At 47.7% G+C, this 21,012-nt stretch overlaps 1 protein-coding gene across 11 annotated transcripts in view; it reads left to right on the plus strand.

Moving 5' to 3' along the window:
* The window catches only part of pard3aa (par-3 family cell polarity regulator alpha, a), a 277,492-nt gene that overhangs the window by 24,870 nt on the left and 231,610 nt on the right, over window positions 1-21,012 (plus strand). For 10 of the 11 annotated variants that reach the window (XR_014117080.1, XM_035531035.2, XM_081696953.1 and 7 more), the window contains exon 2: window positions 8,378-8,479. The exons of the other annotated variant lie outside the window; for it this stretch is intronic. Coding sequence is in view for 9 of the 10 variants with exons in the window: in XM_035531035.2 (XP_035386928.1) it covers window positions 8,378-8,479 (102 nt within the window). In the remaining variant the exon portion in view is untranslated. The remainder of the gene's footprint in view (window positions 1-8,377; window positions 8,480-21,012) is intronic. 11 annotated transcript variants of the gene reach the window in all.

Genomic DNA, 21,012 nt, shown 5'->3' on the forward strand with positions numbered 1-21,012 from the left:
CAGACTTTGCATCATCCAAATCACTGTCTGGCAAGCATAGCTCACACTTCTGAAATCATAACCAAATGTGGCGGGAGACTGGGCTGGGAGTCGTGGGCTTTGCGCCGCCCCGGTCGCTCCCTGGGACCACGGGAGAGCTGCTTGGAGCCACTTGGGCCTTCTTCTGTTTGCACTCTAGCAAACGCTGGGCAATGCTTTAGTAGTAACCTGTTCCCCACCCCAGGACAACATGCTGCAAACATGCAAGTGTGTAGCTATATTGTGTACAAACAGTTTGTAGTTTATATTTTGTGCATATTGTTCATGTGAAGAGGGGCTGATGGGATTTGAGTCATTTTGAATATGGAAATCTACTACTGCTCACCAGTGTTGCCATCACGGTTATGAGGTTAAGGTTAAGCTGTTAACTTTTCAAATCAGTGCCCAATGGGTTGGGAGTGTATTTGTATCTTCAGTTTTCTTCAGTTTGACCCTGGTGCGTCTTCTGAGATGGAGGTGAAAGCCGTGTTGTAAGCGCAACGCTAGCTTTGCAGTGCAATGCTGTGACGAATGGACTCACCGCTTTTGCTAGCCTTCACAGTTCACTCGGCACTCGTGGAACCTACCACCCTGGGTAGGGAGGGGGGGGGGGTCTGTAAAGCGGTCATGCTTTCCAGGTGTGCGGGTTCGCTTTCAGCGCCCTGCCGGGCCTCCTTCGCTGCCCAAGCGGCGAGTGGAGCGCCCCGCTGTTTGGGGGAAGTTGAAGGCATGTGCTAATTACCCATCGCTGGCGTCCTGCCTGTTGCACGCTGCTAACGCAGCTACAAAACCAACAGGCATTTGTACATACACAACCGTCATTTGTAAGCCGACTAGTTGGGCCCACGCAGCGGTCAGGCCTCGTCGGGGAGTGCGTCCGCTAGAGTGACCGCTGCTGCTGATTTCTTTTTTAGGGTTATTCCTTTTTCAGTGGTGAAACATTTAGCCCCTCCTCCCTTTTTTTTCTGTTCGTCATTTTTGTGATGATTCTCAACATGCCCTTCATCTGAGCTCAGTGTGTCTTCACACCACAGACAGATAAAGCTGGTGTTAAGTATGTTAAGCAGTATGTTAAGTATCTTAATTACACACCATGCTGGATTTGTTCAAAGGGACACTTAATAGTTGTAAATTTGTTGGTGCTTCCATAACTATCCTAGCATCTTGGTTGCGTGTGTGGGTAGTGTGGTGTGCTTAGGGGAGCAGTAATGTGGCTTCACTCTCAACTGCAAGAGCTGCATCTTGGCAGGATGTGGAAATAAAGAGCTGACACCCCATGTGTGCCGTCATTGTTTTGCCAAATGCTGGATATCAAAATATAACCTATTACACAACTACTCCACATGATCCAATCTGATTTAAATGTGGTTTAGATCAGCATTTTGTTTTTGTAATGGTTTTTGTGCGTGTGTGTGGAGGGGTGTAGGGTGACCTCAGGTACAGGTAAATACGTTTTAGGGTTTTAAATGGCCGAACTCATCTAAGGGCAAAGTTCTTAAGAAGGGCGGTGGAAGGATTTGTTCTCGGCCCCGGAAGAAAAAGTGTGCGTGTGTGTGGAGGGGTGTAGGGTGACCTCAGGTCATGACCTCTAAGATGAATCGGAGTGTCGTCTGTGTCAGGGCTGAGTGCTTCATTGTTATCACACCGTTATTGTGATTTGTGAGTGTCATGTCAAGGATCGTGTGCAAGTTGACATAAGTGCAGTTTTTCCTTGCTGTGTAATGCGATCTGATGAGGAAATGGGAATTATCTGGAAACTTCAGTGTTTGGTTAGCTGATTATTGTTTGACTTCATCTCACATTTGTCAGACTTACGGAATTCTCAGTTACATGATCCATAATCCTCACGCCCTTGGTGGGGGAGGGGAAAGGTCACAAACAAGTCAGAAAGAAATCTCGCATCTCGACCAGCTAGTTCTTGAGTCATGCCTCAAGTTACACGTCAAGGAGTCCAGCACATAAAGTTAGTGCCCATAGGTTAAGCACATCGCATTGTGATCCTGTCAATACCTGGATGAAAGTTTCTTCTGGATTAAAGTCGGGCTACTGTGGATTAAATGAGCGAGTAAGATCCACAGATGTCTGCACCAAGGACCATGGTGGTAGTAGCAGGGTGATTTTTTTATTTTATTTATTTATTTATTTTTTTTGTGTGTGTGTGTGTATATTTAACTTATCATAAATCATCATAATATAAACGCTGATGGAGACTCCAGGGTAATCCTTTTCAAGATGTTTCTCGTCGTGCATTTTCTCAAAAACAAATGTACAGTTTGAATCCACTGCTGGGAGTCTACAGTCACAATGTCCCCTATTCATGCCCTAATCTACTGTCCTCGGTTCGTACCAGACAGTAGGAGCTAGACTAGTACGAAATGAACAAGGTTATCGCACATCACACGTTCCCTTCAACATTATGGTGAAGATATGACTTGCGATAATTGCATAAATATTTAGATGTGCGTATTAGCCATACAGTTCCTAGGTCTTTAACTGGGAGGCCAATGCCCCTAACATGCTGACGAAATAAACTGAATAAATAAATAATTTTCAAACTTTTATTGAGCAAACTGACTAAAATAACACTCATTTAAATAAGACAATTTAACTATAAAAACAATTTCTCTAGCTCCCATTAAAATATTTTCTTCTAAACTTTAATGTCACAGGCATAACTTGCAGTAAATGTGGAGAAAGCAAACGCGAGTCTCCAACGAAAACGAACCAGAACACCAGAAGCAACAACTTTCACAGAAACAAAAGGGGCTTATAAACAGCCCGACATGATGATAACAAATGTGCTTTCTCTTTTTCACCCATTTTCCTTACCCTTCTCTCCTTCCTCATCATCAAAAAAAGTACGATTTATCGGTCAGGGCTAGTAGGAGCTGCAGCCGGGCGCCGTTAAAGCTCGACCAGAGCTCAGAAGGGAGCTGTGAAGCTTCTCGAACCCATTTGCTCTGTGCGCACAGCCCTTTCCAACTAGGCCACAAGCCTGCTGTTGCGGGCGGTCCGCTATTGTTGGCCATCTCACTCATTTCAGCTTCTGCCCTCACGTAGGCCAAGTTAGTCACGTTTGTTTACACTTGTGCTAAACTCTGAAACTGCCAACAGCGACAGCGAAGCAGAAGTCTTCGTTCTGTTACCTATACTTGCCTGTATCTCTCTGCTCTTTGTATAGTGGTTATTTATTGTTTATAGCATTTTGTGGATTCTATATGGCTCTGATTTTTGCTCCCAGTATTGCTGGCTACCATACAGTACTTGCCCGTTGTAGGGGTCAGATGGACTTTTTTTTTTTTTTTGTATATTGAAAATAAATAGATTTGGTTCACATGCTATGCTTTGATCAGGATAATTTTATGGATTTGGTTCACATGTTATGCTTTGATCAGGATCATTTTATGGATTTGGTTCACATGTTATGCTTTGATCAGGATCATTTTATGGATTTGGTTCACATGCTATGCTTTGATCAGGATCATTTTATGGATTTGGTTCACATGCTATGCTTTGATCAGGATCATTTCATGGATTTGGTTCTCATGCTATGTTCTGAACAGGGGAATTGGTAGTGGAGTATTTTGCTATGTTGCAGTAGATGAGAGAATTTGATGGTACAGCTTCTAGGTGTACCAACATGAGAGGCCTTATTAAGAAAATGACTAAGAAGTCTACATACATGTACATACATTAAGATCCAAATCCAAACTATTTTTATTTTTTTATTTTATTTTTTTAAGTGAGCTTCATTCTTTTGGCATTTTTATTATTAGTCACCTGTTGCAGTGCTGGAAAATTAAATCGGGACTATACTGGGATGTAAGAATTTTGTGCTGACTAGATATCCCCTCCCATTCAGGGAGACCCCAACCACACAGGCCTTACCCCCTTACCTGTGCAACAGACCCTGTAGCTCCGGGAGTGCCTCTTTCAGGACAGATTCCAGGCTTGGCTGAAACATCGTTTTGTCCCTGTTTTGGGAAGCTGCATTTGCTGGACTTTTTGGTATTTATCATGGCCTTGCAAATTGAATTCTGAGCTGTAAAGTCCAATAGAATGGATTTCCATTTACACACACACACACTTAGTAGTTTCACCTTGACTGTAATTTATATTCTTTTATGCCATAATTGGTGAGTGATTTTGAAAGTTTTACTGATTTCAGAGGTGGAAATTCCACATAAGCCACACTTACTATTTTTCCACTCTCTCTCCCCGATGTGTGCGTGCATGTGTGTGCACTGGTCGAGAGAGAGCCCTCCGATTTCCATTAGAATAAATCTTGCAACTTTATATGATGAAAAAATATCAGAACAATAACAATAAAGCACGTGTTTAGGACAATAACACACACTTGTCAGCTTTCCTATGGTCATCATAACACATCACATTCAGGAATTCTAGAGTATTCAAACTACACAACAATAAGACAGAGAAAAACTTAGTGAGAGGAGGTAGTGAGTTAAACAGAAAGAGTGAGAATAACAGAAGTATAGATTTCATGTTGTTGTTCTTCTTCTTCTTCTTCACGCTCACTTAGAGTAAGGCATTGTCTAATCATCTACATCTGTGTGTGTGTGTGTGTGTGTGTGTGTGTGTGTGTGTGTGTGTATAATCATTAAATCTTCTCTCAGACTGCAAAGTGGAGCCTTTACTATTTTTAACACATCTGTTTGAAGTCAGCTCCTTAACTAAAGTCCTTCACAAGATGGATCCTTTATCCTGATGATGAGGATGACCGCACACCTGTATGAGGTTAATGACAACCTTCCCGCTCTCAGACCCATGAATGGCGGGAGCTGCTTTACTGGGACCTTCACCACCTGTCCAAGGCCAGATGATCTTAACACTTGGAATGAGATAACAGAGAGAGAATTAGATAACCGTGGGTGAGGTGGTAACATTATTGTTGTTCACGAAGCACTTTCAGCAACCTGATTTTGGAACCACCATACATCTGTTTCGCTGATTGATGAATTGGCAGTTTGTTGTCCTGTTTCAGAGTAGAGGATCACAGTCTGCACTCTGTAACAGGACAATTCTGTTCATGAAGGATAACTGTATGACACGTGGCCTTGCAGTGCACTCACAACACGAGCATCATTGTTACGGATGACATATAAAACTAAAGACAATATAGACAGTGGCAGAAAACAGGTTTTGTGTTCTTACATCTCAGTTACACTGATCACTTTTATGCACAAGCACATGCGCTGTGGTAAAAGAAAAATGGCATTTTGTGCCAAACCGACCTTTTGAAGTGCACAATTGGATGTCTGTAGAATCAGTGCTCATAAAATATTGAAAAATGACGTCACACATTTGGTAGGATCCAGAACGGATTGGGCTGGTTGGGTTACTTAAGGTTATCAGGAGAAGGGGGAAAACAGCTTGCTGCAGCTTGTGCTGTTGGCCATGGAAGTTCTGAACTTGAATCCTTGTGGCGTTAAAATCTCCCCCTCTTGTTTACAAGTGATTTCACTCATTGTCAAATAAGAGGCCGTTGGAAATGGCGCACAAAGAGATAATGATATCTCGCACTTGAAACAGTCCGAGGACCAGTCTCTGCACGTCTGCGCTGCCCTGGGAGACGGTGGGTGGGTTTGCCCTCCCCTGCAGCTTTCTGCAAAACCTGTACAGAACCAAACAGGTTTGAATCTCTGCAGACCCTTTGCCCTTCCTGTGCATCTGTTAACATCTGCCTGTCAACCGTGGCAGAGGAAACCAGTGGCAGCCAGGCTGTTCTCCCAGGGCTGTGTGTCGGGCACGCCTTGACAAGCTCACCCATTAATAAACACGGTGCCGTCGGACGCCTGGGTCTGTCGAAAACCCTTTTCATACTTTTAGGCTCAAATTAGCATGTGTTGCACATAGCGGTGATGCAGAGAACTTGGTCCTAACCAGCATCTGTTGGCAGCATGTGATGTAAGGAGACTGACCAGCTCTCACACGCTCAGAGCGTGGCTTTCACACACTCGGCGCGTGGCTGCAATTTTGTTTAATGGCTTTTATTCTTTATTAAAAACCTGATGTGAGTGAACTGAAGCTGTGCATATTGGATTGTATTTGTGCACTGTGACGCAATTACTTGAGATTTTCTTAAATGAATCAGTAAAAATATGGAGCCCATGATGAATTCTAGCAGTTCCACCATCATGGCTGGAGCTTTGGCAAGGCAAGCATGCACCATTTCAAGGCTTCCTTTGTCTTGCTATGCTTTGTGTGTGGTCTTATTCTGTCCGCAGTCACTATGATGATTAAGTGAAGATGGTTTGTTTTCTAAAAGAACACTTACGTTTCTTAGCAGATCAGATAAGAGACACGTGCTGTAATAACGATGATCTAAGATGCTTATCTGTTCTAAAAGAAGCAATTACAAGATGTCAGTTCTAACCTTGTGAGACTTCACAGTTTCAGTGCCCATGCCCCTAGTTCAACACTGTGTGCATGCCTGTATACATGCTCGTGTGTGTGTGTGTGTGTGTGTTCTGTGTTCTGAACACTGTCTAAACACTTCAATTAAAGTTACAGGAAAGTTAAATGTTCTGGCAGTCTATTGTTTTGAACTCTGAATATGCTGTGTAGAATCACAGAACTTCTTTAAACAGAGACTTTGCGAGAATGTGGAACCACATTTGAAGAGCCGCTTCTCATACAGAAATGTAGATAATGGTGAACCAAAGATTTAAAAAAATTTAAAAAAATCATTTTTTTTGTGTGTGTGGTGAAAATTCTCGACTGTGGTTAACTGCACTGGCGCTGGGATATTGGCACATCCGTCAGTAAGGTCTATGGATGAGGCACGTGTGTGGTTGAGTCTGTATTCAAGGCTCCACAGCTGGACTGTACCATTTGTTTACCATATGAGTGTGTAGTCTTTGGGACCTTCTATTCAGTGTGCTGCTGAACCTAGCAAATGTGGTAATGGGCTTAATTCCACTTCCCTGGATTGGTGTTTGTATCTGGGGGCACTGGGCTGAGCTTACAAGCAAAGCCCCTTCTCTCTCTCTCTCTCTCTCTCTCTCTCTCTCTCTCTCTCTCATATCCCTAGTTCTCTTTCTGCTCTCTCAGCTGAAGCTAGTCCTGTTAGCTCAATTCTTAAGTCACACGGGAGGTCTTGGCTGTCTCCTAAAAATGTTAATACCTCATAAATAATTAAGCCACATGCCCACCTTCGCCGCAGTATGGCTCAAGATGCTTTTTTTTTTCCCTCCGTTCCATTTTAATGTCAGTTTCCCTTCAGTTGATGGATCCTGAAGGCCTCTGATGTTAAGCCCCTGGGCGAGTGTGAGCGAGCTGGTCGGTGGTGCATGGAGGTCTGCTGCCGATTTTGTTTCCATATTCGCTGATTCTCATTGTGGGTTTGTGGCCAGAAAATGTCTTCCAGATATACTGGAAACTGGATGAACTCGTTGACACCGCTCTTCTAAGACATCATGAGAAAAGATGTCTTTCGCGTCCCATTTTATTCTGCGGTTGTTTGCGGTTAATGTGATCTGAAAGGAATGATGTATGCTGGCCGTTTTATACTGAGCTGCCGGAGCTGTTAAGTCCCTTTAAAACAGCTGCACAGGCAAATACGTTTTAGGGTTTTAAATGGCCGAACTCATCTAAGGGCAAAGTTCTTAAGAAGGGTGGTGGAAGGATTTGTTTTCGGCCCCGGAAGAAAAAGTGGGCGTTCCTTTAAACATCCTCACACTGATGGTTAGTTAGTCAGTTTGGCTCTGCAGTGCGACTCTCGCAAGAGTGTTGAGACTCAGCCCGAAGATGTCAGAGCCGCAGACGCGCAGCCTTTGCGCTAGACGGAAGGGCAGAGGACAGAGAAGCGCTGTCTGGCTGGAGAGCTGCGCATATGCGAGCGCACTGAGACTGTCGTTCCCATCGCCCAGTTCTGCCCAGAGCACCAACTCGGGGTACGGTTCTCACCCTCCTGTCCGACGCACTGACGCAGCTCAGGGTTCTCATGACACCCGATCTAGCGTGACGGAACCCGAGAGCCGCGTCCGTCTCTGGTTGCCCGCCGGGGAGGAGGGCTAGGCTGCTTCACCCTCAGCCCCTGCGCTCGAGGGCAGGCCCCTGCTCGGCGCGCGCGCCGTCTATTGCCGGCAACAAAAGCTGAATGTGAAAAAGCAGGCGGGGTGAACGCACGAGTCCGCCGGGCGCTCTACAACCGACGCGTCTGCGCGTCGAGACGTTTAGTGTGTAAAAAAAAAAAAAAAAAACCCAAACAAACCGCAAGTCATTCCATCACATAACATTTCAGTCAAGCATGGTGCAGTTAAGCAGACGTTTTGCATGTCTTTAAAGGACGTTTGCACGCGCAAAGCCCTCACGGTCTCTGTCTCTCTGCGTGTAGGACCCAGGATACTGGATCCAGGTGCACCGGCTGGAGCACGGTGACGGGGGCATCCTGGACTTGGACGACGTGCTGTGCGACGTAGCGGACGACAGAGACAGGGTGAGTGGGTCTCGCTGGGGCGAGGGCGTCCTCCGCGGACACGCTGCAGGCTTCCATGCAGAACTGTCCCGGGCCTCCGTCGTCTGTATCCAGGCTCCCAGCCTCAGCTCCTTCTTGGTCCAGCCGCCCGGCGGGGGTGACGGGAAGCGAGACGCAGAACTCGGGGGGGCTCTCCTCTGCACCGGTGGTTGGTTTGCTTGTTGCAGCTGGCCGCATTCCAGCAGAGTTTGCCTGTGTTTAGTAATTGTCAGGAAGTGGCTCATGCGGTGATGGCTATCTTATTACTTCCTCCTCTCATTTTCTCCCGGTTGTTGTGCAGCAGGCCAGATCCGCGTGTGTGTGTGTGTGTGTGTGTGTGTGTGTGTGTGTGTGTGTGTGCTGGCAGTTTGTCTGACCATGTTTCTCTAGTGTGTAGGGCATGACTGAGAAAGCAGAAATGTTGCGAACTTCTGTCACTGATTCCTCAGTCCAGTGTGTGTGTGTCCTCTTAACGTGGTTAACCACTGTTCTGTCCTTGAGCGTAGGCCCTTTATCTATCTATCTATCTATCTATCTATCTATCTATATATCTTACTTCCGTGCTGTGTGTGTGTGCTACCTGCATCAATGCGATGAGTACTTCTGGCGTTCACTCTCCAAGCTAATCACCCTGTCTGGTCTTGCTTTGGCCTGGTGCTGGCTAGCATGCTAAAGAGTTAGCACCCTAATCAGCTAGCGCAACTTTGCTTCTTCTAGTTGGTAGTTTGCACTTCTGTGGTTTCCAGCACGCAGCCAGCTGAAATCTGTCTGGCGTGTGCTGTCTGCTGCTGTTTATGGGCTTGTCATTCGACATGTCTGAGGGTTGCCGTGCTGGCGAACAGACGTGCGCGGCGTTGGGCACCGGTGAATCCACCGGCCCAGAGATCAGCATGTCCTGCTCCTCCCTCCGAACAAGCCTAGCAGGGTAGTGTGAAACCACAGGACGTCACGGGAGAGTTGCGGGAAGGGGTGTGTGTGTGTGTGGGAAGAACTACACGCCAGGCTGCCATGTTTGCTGCATGTCTCCAGTGTGGCTAACGGCCGTGGGTGAGCTCTTGGTGTGGTGGACTGTGGTGATGACTCTTCAGGGATGTCTGGTCTGGTCAGCTCGAATACTTCCATCTGACTGAATGTTCACAGATTTAAGTGCTTCTTTTTTTTTTTTTAATATGTCTTAGGTATTTACCGTTCAAATGCACTCTCAGATGTTGATCGGAAAGGTGAAAGGTCACGGATGTTGCTGTGCATTGTGTAACCAGCATGGATGCGAGGTCTATATCATTTCAAGCGTCTGTGCATAGCTGAGTGTAGGTGAGGCACAGCGGTGAATCTGTGTCTGAGAGGAGGAGCACACGTTCGAGAGCTTCCCTTCTCATCTTGTGAGCGGTAGGCTCTTATTTGCGGGCTGCCATGGTAACGTGTCTGCTAGGACTTGGACGCGCGCACACACCTGCGTAACTGCAGTGAGAGATCCCTCTGAGGACTACCCCACACACCTGCTCCTCCTGGTCTCTCCATCTTTGCTCTCTATGTGAATGGTGGTGGTGGTGGTGGTGGTGGTGGTATGTAGTAATTCAGGTTGGGCTGGCGGGGTGAACCACTCTTGCAGCAGTTTGAATGCTGCCGCTGTAGCTCAGTGGGAGTAGATATCGGCTGTTTTAGTTAGTTATCTCTTATCACTGGCGTGTATGGCTTTGCAGGTAACGGATTCCCTCCGGTTCTCTCTTTGTGACTTACTGAAAGCGTTTTGTAAATCTGTTCGTCTCCCTCAGAGGGGATTTACTCTGTGCTGCTCCATCTCGCCCTCTGTCTGCCATAGGGACACATTACACCTCAGACTGCCGAATCAGTTTGCCAAATCGTTTCCGTGTCAGTAGTGATATGACTGGCTTTTGCTCGCAGTGCTACCTGTCCTGAATGGCTTATCCATGGCTTTGTTTCCTTCACCATGGGAAGCGCTACTTCTCCTTGGGCCACGGTCGGTGTTTTCAGACACGCTGGAAGGTCAGCAGGGCAAGGGCCAGTAGTCTATGACGAGAGGGCTTTTTGGAGTTAACTGATATATTGTAACAATGTTTCAAAGCTTTCAGTGCAGCGCCTTGCTTTTTAGCGAGAAAATGCGCACAGACGTACAGTTCTGGTTAGCCTAAATACCCCAAACTTTAGTGCGAGATCATCTTGTGAGTTACGTAATGTTTTGATGGGGGGGTCACGCTAGGACAAGCGGCTAAAAAATGTTCTCGTTTTCTCGTGGTCGGGTCTGAGCTGGAATTGGGCTTTATTTTGGCATCAAACAGCTCCATAACTAAGCCCAGCGCATGTGACAGAACCGAGCCATTACCCCCCCTTGTCTGATCCACGAGGCAGACCCGCACCTCCATCCAGGACCCTATGATCCTCTTTACAGCTGTATGGGGTTAAAGGTCAGCCGGGATGGCGCGGGGCTCCTGTCGGCGGCCGCTCAGAGGCAGGGCGTGTTTTCTTTTTTTTCCCTTTTCAGTGCACTGCACGCCCCCCTCCTGTGGCACTTGGCCTGTGCATCTGTCAGCATGCTTTGGCCCAACATGCCACCAGGGACATTTTTGTCAGGACATTACTGTCTTCAGATCCTGTTCTCACGGCTGTTGAATACGACTGTGTGTGATTGATTGAATGTGTGAGTGCGCGGGCTGTTCGAGCTGACCTTCCTCCCTCTCTGCCCACATGGCCTGCTTCTCCAACCATGTGAGCACCTCTCATCTGCTCCTCCACAAACTTTCACAGAGCTGCTCAGTGTAGCCCGATATCCCCCCCCCCCCCCCCCGCCCCCGCCCCCAGCAGCTCGGTCCGTTCCAGAGCGGCCCAATCCTCCTTGGCTCCCTGTATTCCTCTGTGCTACCTGAGCTGCTCCTCACTGCAAATATTTAGAAACAAGTTTTTTAGATGATTTGACAAGTTACTGATCGAGTTACTGGCAGGGTGTTGGTGGAGAACGTGAGTGGGAGGCAAGAGAGCCTCGGTGTCCAGACACCAGCGTGGTGTATTTTACTGGCTGCTCTCCTCAGCGCTTCCGTCTGATTGGTTCAGCTCCGAGTGAGTGCTCGTGTACTGGCAGGGGTTTGGTGATCCAGGAGCCATCTATCTGCTTCGTGTATGACTACAGATGAGGACTACAGTGCACTGTCCATGGACTCATGTGCAAGCTTCACACACACATGAACTCATGCAAGTGTCTGCCAATCCAACAGCTGTGGTACAGATGCATGGTATCTGTCATCTGTCACAATCTATCTGCCTGTCCAGATATTTCTCTCTCTCTCTCTCTCTCTCTCTCTCTCTCTCTCTCTCTCTCTCTGTCCCCCTTTCTTATCTTCCTTCCCTCACTCCCTCTTTCTCTTCCTGAGAACCTTAATCATATGCATGTGCGCACGCATATATACACACACACACACACACACACACACGTGAGAGACTGAGGCTAGCTAGGGGATGCAGAGCTGCTCTGTTACTATTTCTCCCTGGACATCTCTTTCGTGTTTTGTCCTGTGACAGTAGCTCACTGTTCTTGAAGGACATCGACTAAGTAGCAGAAGCTCCAATTGCCTTCCACAGTGGCTCTACTGTATCCCCTCCGCTTCTTTTCTGTTTAAAATGGCGCTTTTGTGTAGTCCTGTTGTCCAGCACGCTGGCCAGTACACTCGCTCTGCTGTCGGGCCTCTGCTACAGCGGCTCTGCTAACGGCATTACCCCGGTGGGCTGTGGGGCCTTTGCAGGCTAAGGCTCGGTGATTTCCGTGCTGCAGGGAAGCCGGCGCTTGAGCCGAGTGACTCTTAATTGATCCGAACGGGACTGCGCAGGTCTGACGGTGGGCCACGGCTGCGCGGCCCGGCAGTGGTGGCCCTCTCGCCGCTCCCAGTTCCACGGCCCGTGCCAGGTCGTTAGGAGGGCGGGTACACAGGGTGGGGCGCCAGGTCGTTAGGACCTACATTCCGATGCGTTCAGCCCAGTCATGTGCCAACCCAACCAGAGCAAACAGTCTGCTCCATATCTGCTTCCAACAGCTGTCTTTTTTACTCCTGATCTATTATGGAAAATGTCAAAAATAGTGGGGAAAAGCAATAGGCTTTTGAGAATAACGTTACAACATGTACAGGACTGTGTATGTGCCTGACCACGGTAGCATTTCCACTGAGCAACGTGAAACTGCACTACAGCTTTGAGGCCCCGCTTAAAGCAGTAATGCTCTTCAGAGGTGACGAGACCCCCCCCCGCCCCCAGCTCCAGAGCACTTGCACTCCAGTTGCTTTCCTGTAAAGCAGTAAACCATTTGTTTGGTTCTGCTGGTGGAAGGAGAAGAGCAAAACGAACCCGTTGATCAGCGGCGCGGGTCACCTTCATCAATCCTTTCTTTGCCGTTAACTTCGGGCCTGGGAGTTGCGGGTGGCTGTGCGGTGGGCCGCATTCAGCAAGCAGACCGCTGCTTCGCTAAGGACGTAGTTGTAGAATGAATCTGAAGCCGTTTGTTGGACTTCTACATGAGCGTTGGGTTAGCCGTAACCTGAAAGGTTTAAGGTGGGGTGTCGTTGTTGGGCTGCTGCTGCTGGAATGCACTGCACTGTGGGAAGGAACCGAACAGGCTGTTAAATAACTGTAGAACCAAGAATGACAGTTTTGCCGTGTGTGCGCATGCGTGCGTGCATCTGCATGCACCCAGGATGTGGTACGCTGTATGAGCAGGGCCAGCGCAGTGTTTAAACTAGGCAGCATGAATTAGTGTTAGAGTTATAATAACGTGTGTGTGCGTGCGCACGTGCTCAGGGCTGTGAGCCTCACAGAACTTGGAGCAATTTTTATTCTTTCTTTGTGCACAACACACACACACACACACACACAAAACGCACTTTTAAGTATTTAAGTACATGTTCCCTGGCCAGCATGTGGGTGTGCGAGTTTTGCGTCATGCACTGGGGACTGTGTTTGGTCAGTAATGTTGTTTGTAAGAGCCATCTCTCACTCACACAGACGTTATGCTACTCAAAGGCTCGGCTACAGGACCGCAATCGTAGGAGGAATTGATTTTTTCTTTTTTTTTCTTTTTTTTGCCCCACTGGTTAGTGAAGTGGCGTTTATGGGTTGTCCTCAAGATGAGGAGGGCTGGCGTGCCATCTGATGGGTGGAGCTGAACAACACTAAGGTCGCTGGACAGATCGGCCATCAGTAGAGGAGGAGACTCGTTAAGCGACACACGGGTTTACCCCGAGGCCGTGCGGTGATGGCCAGGAGGGGTGTGTTGAGCAGACTACAGGCTGCTGCATGTTGCCCTACACTTTGGGGACTGTTGTTTCACCAGTGCATTGATCACTGCTACACCCTTGCGTGCTGTTAGTCACACTGCATCAAGCTACACGATATAAGCAGCATTCTAGCTTAACGGAAAGCATCGCATTATAGTGGCACTTTAAACTTTGACTTTAAACTTTGACTCCATTTTGACTCCTTCGCCACAGTTTCAGCAGCAAATGGAACGTCTGCTGTACTGCGCTGCCATCTTGTGGAGAAGTCTGATCAGCAGTAGGGCACTGGGAGGCTTTTGCTGGTCGTGTTTCCACACTAACCCTGCACTTAACACGGGCTGCACGCACAAGCTACCCCAAGTTTTGTTTTTTTTTTGGGAGAGGATGCACATTTTAAATTAAACTGTTGTTGAAACAATTTAAGAAACATGCATTATACTGTTAAGAAATAACTGTTGAGTTAAAAATGAATTCTAGTCAGATTGTGGCATCATTTGCCATGATCTTGGTGTCATGTGTTTGCGTGGTTGGTGTGCAGAAAGAGACTCTGTTCATTTAACCAGAACTGGAGCACCTGATTAGACGTGGCATTGGAAGGCATGTCACAGTGGGTTACCATGGTGACATGTCGGACCAATAACGGTTCTTACGGAGTCGTTCAGTCCACAGGCTGTGGCAATCACATCACATCAGGCTGCAGGGTGCGTGCGCCACACACGCCTGCACACACGCGTGTGCACGCACACACGCATTCCATCCTTCAGTGTGACTGCACACACGGTTAGATCTTTAAAATGGCGTGACTGCTTGAAAGCAAGTGTCGAAACTAGCTCTGAAGGAAAAGGGTATCGAGAGAGCCCCGCACCGGCATGCGCGCGCACAAACGCACGCGGTTTTCCTGCTGCGTGTTATCTTGCAGTAGAAACGGGTCCCTACAGTCATGGAGGTGTTTGGAGCAGGCTTTTCATCCAGATGTATGCAGAGAGACTCTTCTGCTGCGACGTGAGTGAGGCTTTCAGCACGGAAACGGTGGGATCCAGTTGGAGGAGAACGCTTTGGTCACCATCTACCTCTGCACATCTCCACATCTCCACATCTCCACCAAATCGAGGAGGAATGGGTTTAATGCCTTTTATTAAATTCAGAAAGTGCAACTGCAGCTTTCCATGAGTTGGCTTCCACAGTCAGGAGGCTGCTATTGAACGGCGGTCCGAACGTAACAATACACCTACAGAATATCTATGAGGAGGAGTCCTTCCAAAAAAGCATGCTCAGATGTTTGTGAGTTAAACTCTTGAGGGAACTGAATCAAGATTGACTTTCAGTGATGGCCTGTGAGTTGTTAGCAATTCTTGCCACTAGATGGCCGTAGAACGAATAGAACGTCCCCTTGTGTGCGCCTCATGCAGCCATTGGTGTGAACATTAGCATGCGAGGGCCTTACATTGTTATCTTGTGTATGATACGTGATTGGCTCTCCCGTTCCCTCAGAAAGCGCATGGGGCATTACTATGGCAACAGTGCCAGAGCACTGAGGTGGCACATGTGATACAGGAGCTCACACAGTGAGGAAAATTGAACAATTCCTAAACGCAACCACCAGCAGATACTGCCAGATCGGGCTTCTGACCAGCGCAAGCCAAGGGAATAATGAGGGAGAGACTTTTGTCTTGCCCTCACTTACCTTTATAAATTAGGGAACTAGTGTTGGTTTTGTATGCATGGGATTATTGTTTCTCATTTCTGTCTCATACATGTGACCTGCGTGCACACACACACACACACACACACACTTTGTGTTTTATACTTTTACTTGATCCATTTTCCTCTCTCAGCAAGTTCACCCGGAGAACAGGGTGAGAAGAAGGGCTAGAAAGAGATTGGGTGAGTCATGTCTGAGAGAGGAGTTCAGGTGTAGGGTCTGGGGGTGTGAAGTAGCAGACGTCACCCAGTAGCACTGTAAGAGCATAGCGATCACAGCGTGCGTCTAGCCGCGTGTTCGTGCGTGCGTTTGTGCGTCTGTGTCTGTGTGAGGGAACAAAAGTCACATCATGCTCGAGTGTGACATGACAGTCTGTGACATGAGCGCATTGAGGAGAAGGACCTTGGTAGCAGGAGAGTTGCGTTTCTTGTTGGCAAACACACCAGCTCTCACTCTCTGCTGCACATTCATACAAAGATTTGAGTGGCTGCCAGTCATGTGTAAACAGTAATTCATATGCAGTTTGAAGGAACGAAAGAAGCCCCAGCAGATATGGATATTCAGATAGATTCAGGACCTGCTTCAGCGTACATGGATTGGAGCCACGGAACTCCAAAACATTTGGAATCGATGCCCCGACGGAGGCCCGCGGATCGATTCGAGCCCGCTTGACGGCGCCGACGTGCCGCACTGGCTTCTCCGGGGCTCTTAAAAGCGAGCCGGCCAGCGGCATGCCTGAACCCGGTGGAGGAGAGAGGGAGCCGGAGAGTGCGTGCGGTCTACAGGAGCAAGGACCAAGTGATTCAGTTGGCTTGTACGTGAAACCTGTGTTTGTGGGCTAGTGTGGTAAAACCCGGGGTCTAGTAGACTGGAGTGGAGCAGGAAAACCCCCCAAAACGATCGTTTACAATAGTTTCGCCCTTGTGTACTCGCCGTTGTGTGAGGAAGGGCATGCGTGTGTGCGGGCGCACACCCGCCTGCCCCGAGACTGATACCACCAGCGCCGCGGCTCCTCCTGGTGGCTGCCTGCGTCAGTAAACTGCTGTTCAGCTTGGTTCAGACCCCTGACTGAAAGTCTACGCTCCACTCCACCGTCCGCTCTGTTTACAGGTTGTGGTGTCAATATCACACGACTGCTTGCTCATTTACCAGAATCTGAAATGTGCACCAAAGGCATGCAGAGGGATGGATGCGCGTGCACGCACACACGCATTCCATTTAAGTGGAATTTTGTGTCTCAGGTGTTGGCTATCAGCTTTGGCTTTGTTTTGGTGGTGAAGTCAAATGCGCTGTTAGCAGGGGTCTGTCTGGCATTGAGGCAGGGGGTAAGTGCGCGCGCACACCACACACACACACACACACACACACACACACACACACACACACCTGCACAGACAAACGCATGCAGATCAGGGAATCGGGGTGCTCTTAAACAAAACTGGAATGCTGTGTACCTCGTAAGCCATCGTTCCCCTTGGCTGCCATTGTAAAGTTATATTAGACATCTCCCTCTCACTAGTGGGTATTCACATCAGTCACCTTCACACCAGCTTCATTTTATTCTTTTACTGATTACTTTATTGGGTACTCATTTGGATACACAATGATTGCAAAGGTCAAGTTTGAGTCTGGTGTAAACAACTGTCGCACTGACACTTGTCCTCTAGAGGGCACCATTGCTCCATATCACTATTCCTCACCTACTGAAGACTTTTTGAACAATGAGGACCAGCAAACAATGTACCAGGAAAAAAAGAAAACAAAACTCGAGTGCAACACTAATCGAGACAAAAGATACATCTGTGTGACCTTAGAAGTGTAAATCCTTATTTGAAATCGAAGTGAAGCAATATGAAGTGAGATTGTAAGAGCTTATAGGAGGGCAAGGGAATTTGTGCTGCTCGGCTGGAGGAGCAGGTAGAGTGAGTTGCTAGCGACTGCAAAGCTTTGTCTTCCGGGAAGCGCACATGTGCGGAGAAACATGAAAGTTGCTCCAGATAAGAACACGAAAACGGCAGCGGAGAGCGATGGTGTGAGAACCGGAGAGAGACTTCAGAAGTAAAGAAGAGGTGTAGACACTGACTAGCCACAGATTACCTGGCTGTACATGCAGAGGTCCAGGAATGATGTATCGCTCTGATTATAGCGATCTGGGCCGGTATCGGCTAAACCCCTTTGACTGCACCAGATATGCTTTTGGGGGGACAAAAAAAGGAATACTAGGAAGACATTGTTCCCCTTTTTTATTTTCTGCAGTTTGCAGACCCCCCTGGGCCTTCCTGACTTTTAGGCAGGTCACATGGGATGACTGAGGATGGCGAGTCTTTTGGACAGAAGATCTGGAGAAATGCACATGCAATACGTGCTTCAGTGTCTCGGCACCTACAGAGATGTGGACTGCGATGCTATCAGCCGGGGGCAAACGTGCGTGTGCGCGCGCACACACACACACACACACACACACAGACACGCACAGATGGGCGGATTTGGGTCAGGCACCATGGTTGAAGTCTAGGACCTCCTTCTGGATCCCCCAGTCATCCTGGAGGGCAAAGGCACCAGTCTGCTGAGTGGAGCGGAACCGGTCCCTTCACCGTTATAAGCAGGTATCATGAGGTGAAGGTGTCTGGTTCGTTACTCGTCGCCGGCTCTTATAAATTCCCCCTCTTCTCCTTTTCCTCTTTCCCACTGTCTGGATATCTTCTTCTCTTATGTTTGAAAACTTTGAGTTGAAATTTGGAGTAGATTAGGGAAAGTTGAAGTAGGAAGCGTGTTGAGTAAAGTTGAAATTGAAAGTGTGGGAGTGTTTGGAGAGGAGTGTGTTGAGAGAGTTGCAGCATGTAGCGTGCTCTGCTCTTCATTAAGGGAATTATGCTTCCTACTTCTTCCTACTCTTGTTTTCACTGTGACCCTCGACTCTGAAGGGGTGTGTGGGGTGTGAGTGTGAGGGAAAGAGAGGGAGAGACGCCTCACATTCGCAGCCCTCGAACACCTCACGCTGACAGAGTTGGAATAAAGGTAAAATACTGGCAACATACTGTGCTATAAGTTCGTGTATAAGGTACACTGACATATGTTAAACTTGTTGAGACTGCGTTGGGGTGTGGGTGTGGCCAAGCCTCTCAGGAGCCCCTCACCCCTGCAGTGGAGGTGCGGTGCTCTGGTATCAGGGACCAGCATATAGCCTGTGCCACACCGTGCAGCCTCTCAGCTATGTGCTCAGAGTGCAGGGAACTCCTAATCTTTAAGTGCCACACAATTTATTTATTTATTTATTTATTTTGCTAGCCTGTTTTCAAAATCGGAGAAGGTTCTTCCAAACCATATCTCGGTACTCTTTTAAAGGTTCGACCCATCATGTCATTTGTGTTCTGTTGTGTGCGGTGTTTTGCTGTGCTCGGTATTTCATACCTGCAAATCAAAGATGGTACAAAAGCAGGGTTATGGTAAGTAGGAGGCAAATCTGCCTTATCTGAGCTCCAAACAGATCCCATATTCAGCATTTAGAGTCAGGGCCACTCTTTCAGAAATCATTTACACACACACACACACACACAAAATATAATCCCATGATTCAGGCCAATTCTGTGTGTGTGTGTGTGTGTGTGTGTGTGTGTGTGTGTGTGAGACTGAGATTGGCTGTATAATGAATCCTTGAGCTTATTTGAACTCCCATCTCATTTTTGAGACGGCTCAGTGGTGTGTGACTGCGTTTAGAGTGTGCGCGTGTCTGTGTGTTTGTCTGTGTGTCTTTGAAGAAAGGCAACCTGACAGAAACCCTTCACTTCAGCGCTAATGCAAATCTGTCAGTGAGGCTTAGACAGATCCCTGCCCCCCCGCCTCTAAACCGCCGAGCTCCCCCACACTGCACCACCCCCATGCCGGACCCCCTTACCCTGGATTTGTCCTCCCCGCTGGGGCTCACCCCAAGCTACCCACTCCCCAGCAGGACAGACTGCGCCCTAGCCGTCAGTGAAGAAAGAAGGAGCGAGTGAGGGATGGGAGGAGCTCCTCTTCTCCCCTTCCTCTGGGCCTATTACCCCCCCCCCCCCCCCTTTCTGGGCTGGTTCCATTTACTGGGTAGGTCAAGGTCTTCCTTCTCCAGACTGCTCACTCCTTTCCCACTTTCCATTAAAGCCACAATCAGTGACATCTGACATCATTTTAGTATTTCAGATTTATTTTCTCATTGGCTCTCGCAGGTTGCATGTTTTATGTTGGTTTTAATTCCATTTGTATAGACTCTGAAAGTAGTACGACTATGATTGTTGTTCATAAACATCAGGGCTTTGTATGTACCTTTCTGTCATTATTTGTGTGTTTGTATTGGGGTTTCAGTGTTTCAGGCAGTTAGAACGTTCAGCTCTGCGCCTCTGAAGTCCCTGCTAGGCTGGGAGCACTGTGCAGGGCTCATGCGTGTCCATCTCAGACCCCCTGAAGTATTTGCATATTTTCTTAAATTTACGTTCAAGGTACTTACTTATGACACATGTGAGTATCATACTATACTATATCACAATGTTCAGAACAATCTCGGCTACCGTTTGACCCAGGACACTGCATAAAGAAACAAGGCCCTAAAGCTGAAAATATGAGGTTTAATTTGAGAAATGTATCGTATCCTATGTGAAAACATACCTTCACCCATGTGAACCAACTGTTTTGGTGTTTGAAATAAGTTTACCAGAGTGTTTGGTTCCTAAAAGTAGTGATGAATAAAGTTATATAGAAAATATATAATTAAATGTCTAAAATGACATTTAGTACAATACTGTACTAGCTTACTTTCGCACACAAACTTATTGTACTCTCACGGCGAGAGCCTACGACGGGGGGGTGTTGAACCGGATTTCCGCGCCGCGTCATCGCGAAGCCGAACGTCAAAACGTCGAGAAACGCGTTCGGAGCGCTCGCGCTAATGGCCCGGAATATTTTCACAAAGGCTGAAATAAAAATGCACCAGACGCCTCCGCTCTGCATGTCACTGGGTTTGTTTGTTTTTTCGGAAAGGGGGGGGAGTTTTGATCACTACCAGCCAGTCCCCGATACCGCTGTTGTAATTGAATGCGTTACTCCATTCAGTGCATCACCAAGCTAAAACCCTCACCGAATTAGTGGCGTCCGTTTGCATTGAGATGGTGCTGCTTTGTGCTGAGGAGAGAAAAAAAAAAAAGATTTTCATCACAAAATCAAAAACAGCACAAACAGTAATTATACACAATTATTATAAACAATTTTCAATAATTACTATTACACAAATTAGCACAAACACAGCACAAACTAACGGTTTTATTTCTTTTCTTTTAAATACGTGCCGCCAACGAATGAGGTTGTATTATCATTTGTATCAAACCGTTTTTTTGTCTGCCAGTCATAGCAGTGGAGGCTCCCCTGCGAGTCATCAGCAGACAGTGCAACCTTTTGGCTGGCTGTTTTGCTGCGCACCAGGGCAAATTTTACCCAGACTTGATGCAGCCCGGCCCAGAGGCTTGTGCAGTGATCCGCACCTGCTCCGCCTGGTGTGATCAGGCACCTCCCAC

The sequence above is a fragment of the Electrophorus electricus genome, chromosome 14 (genome assembly GCF_041902795.1).
Source record: "Electrophorus electricus isolate QZ-2024a chromosome 14, ASM4190279v1, whole genome shotgun sequence".
NCBI classification, from domain to species: Eukaryota; Metazoa; Chordata; class Actinopteri; order Gymnotiformes; family Gymnotidae; genus Electrophorus; species Electrophorus electricus.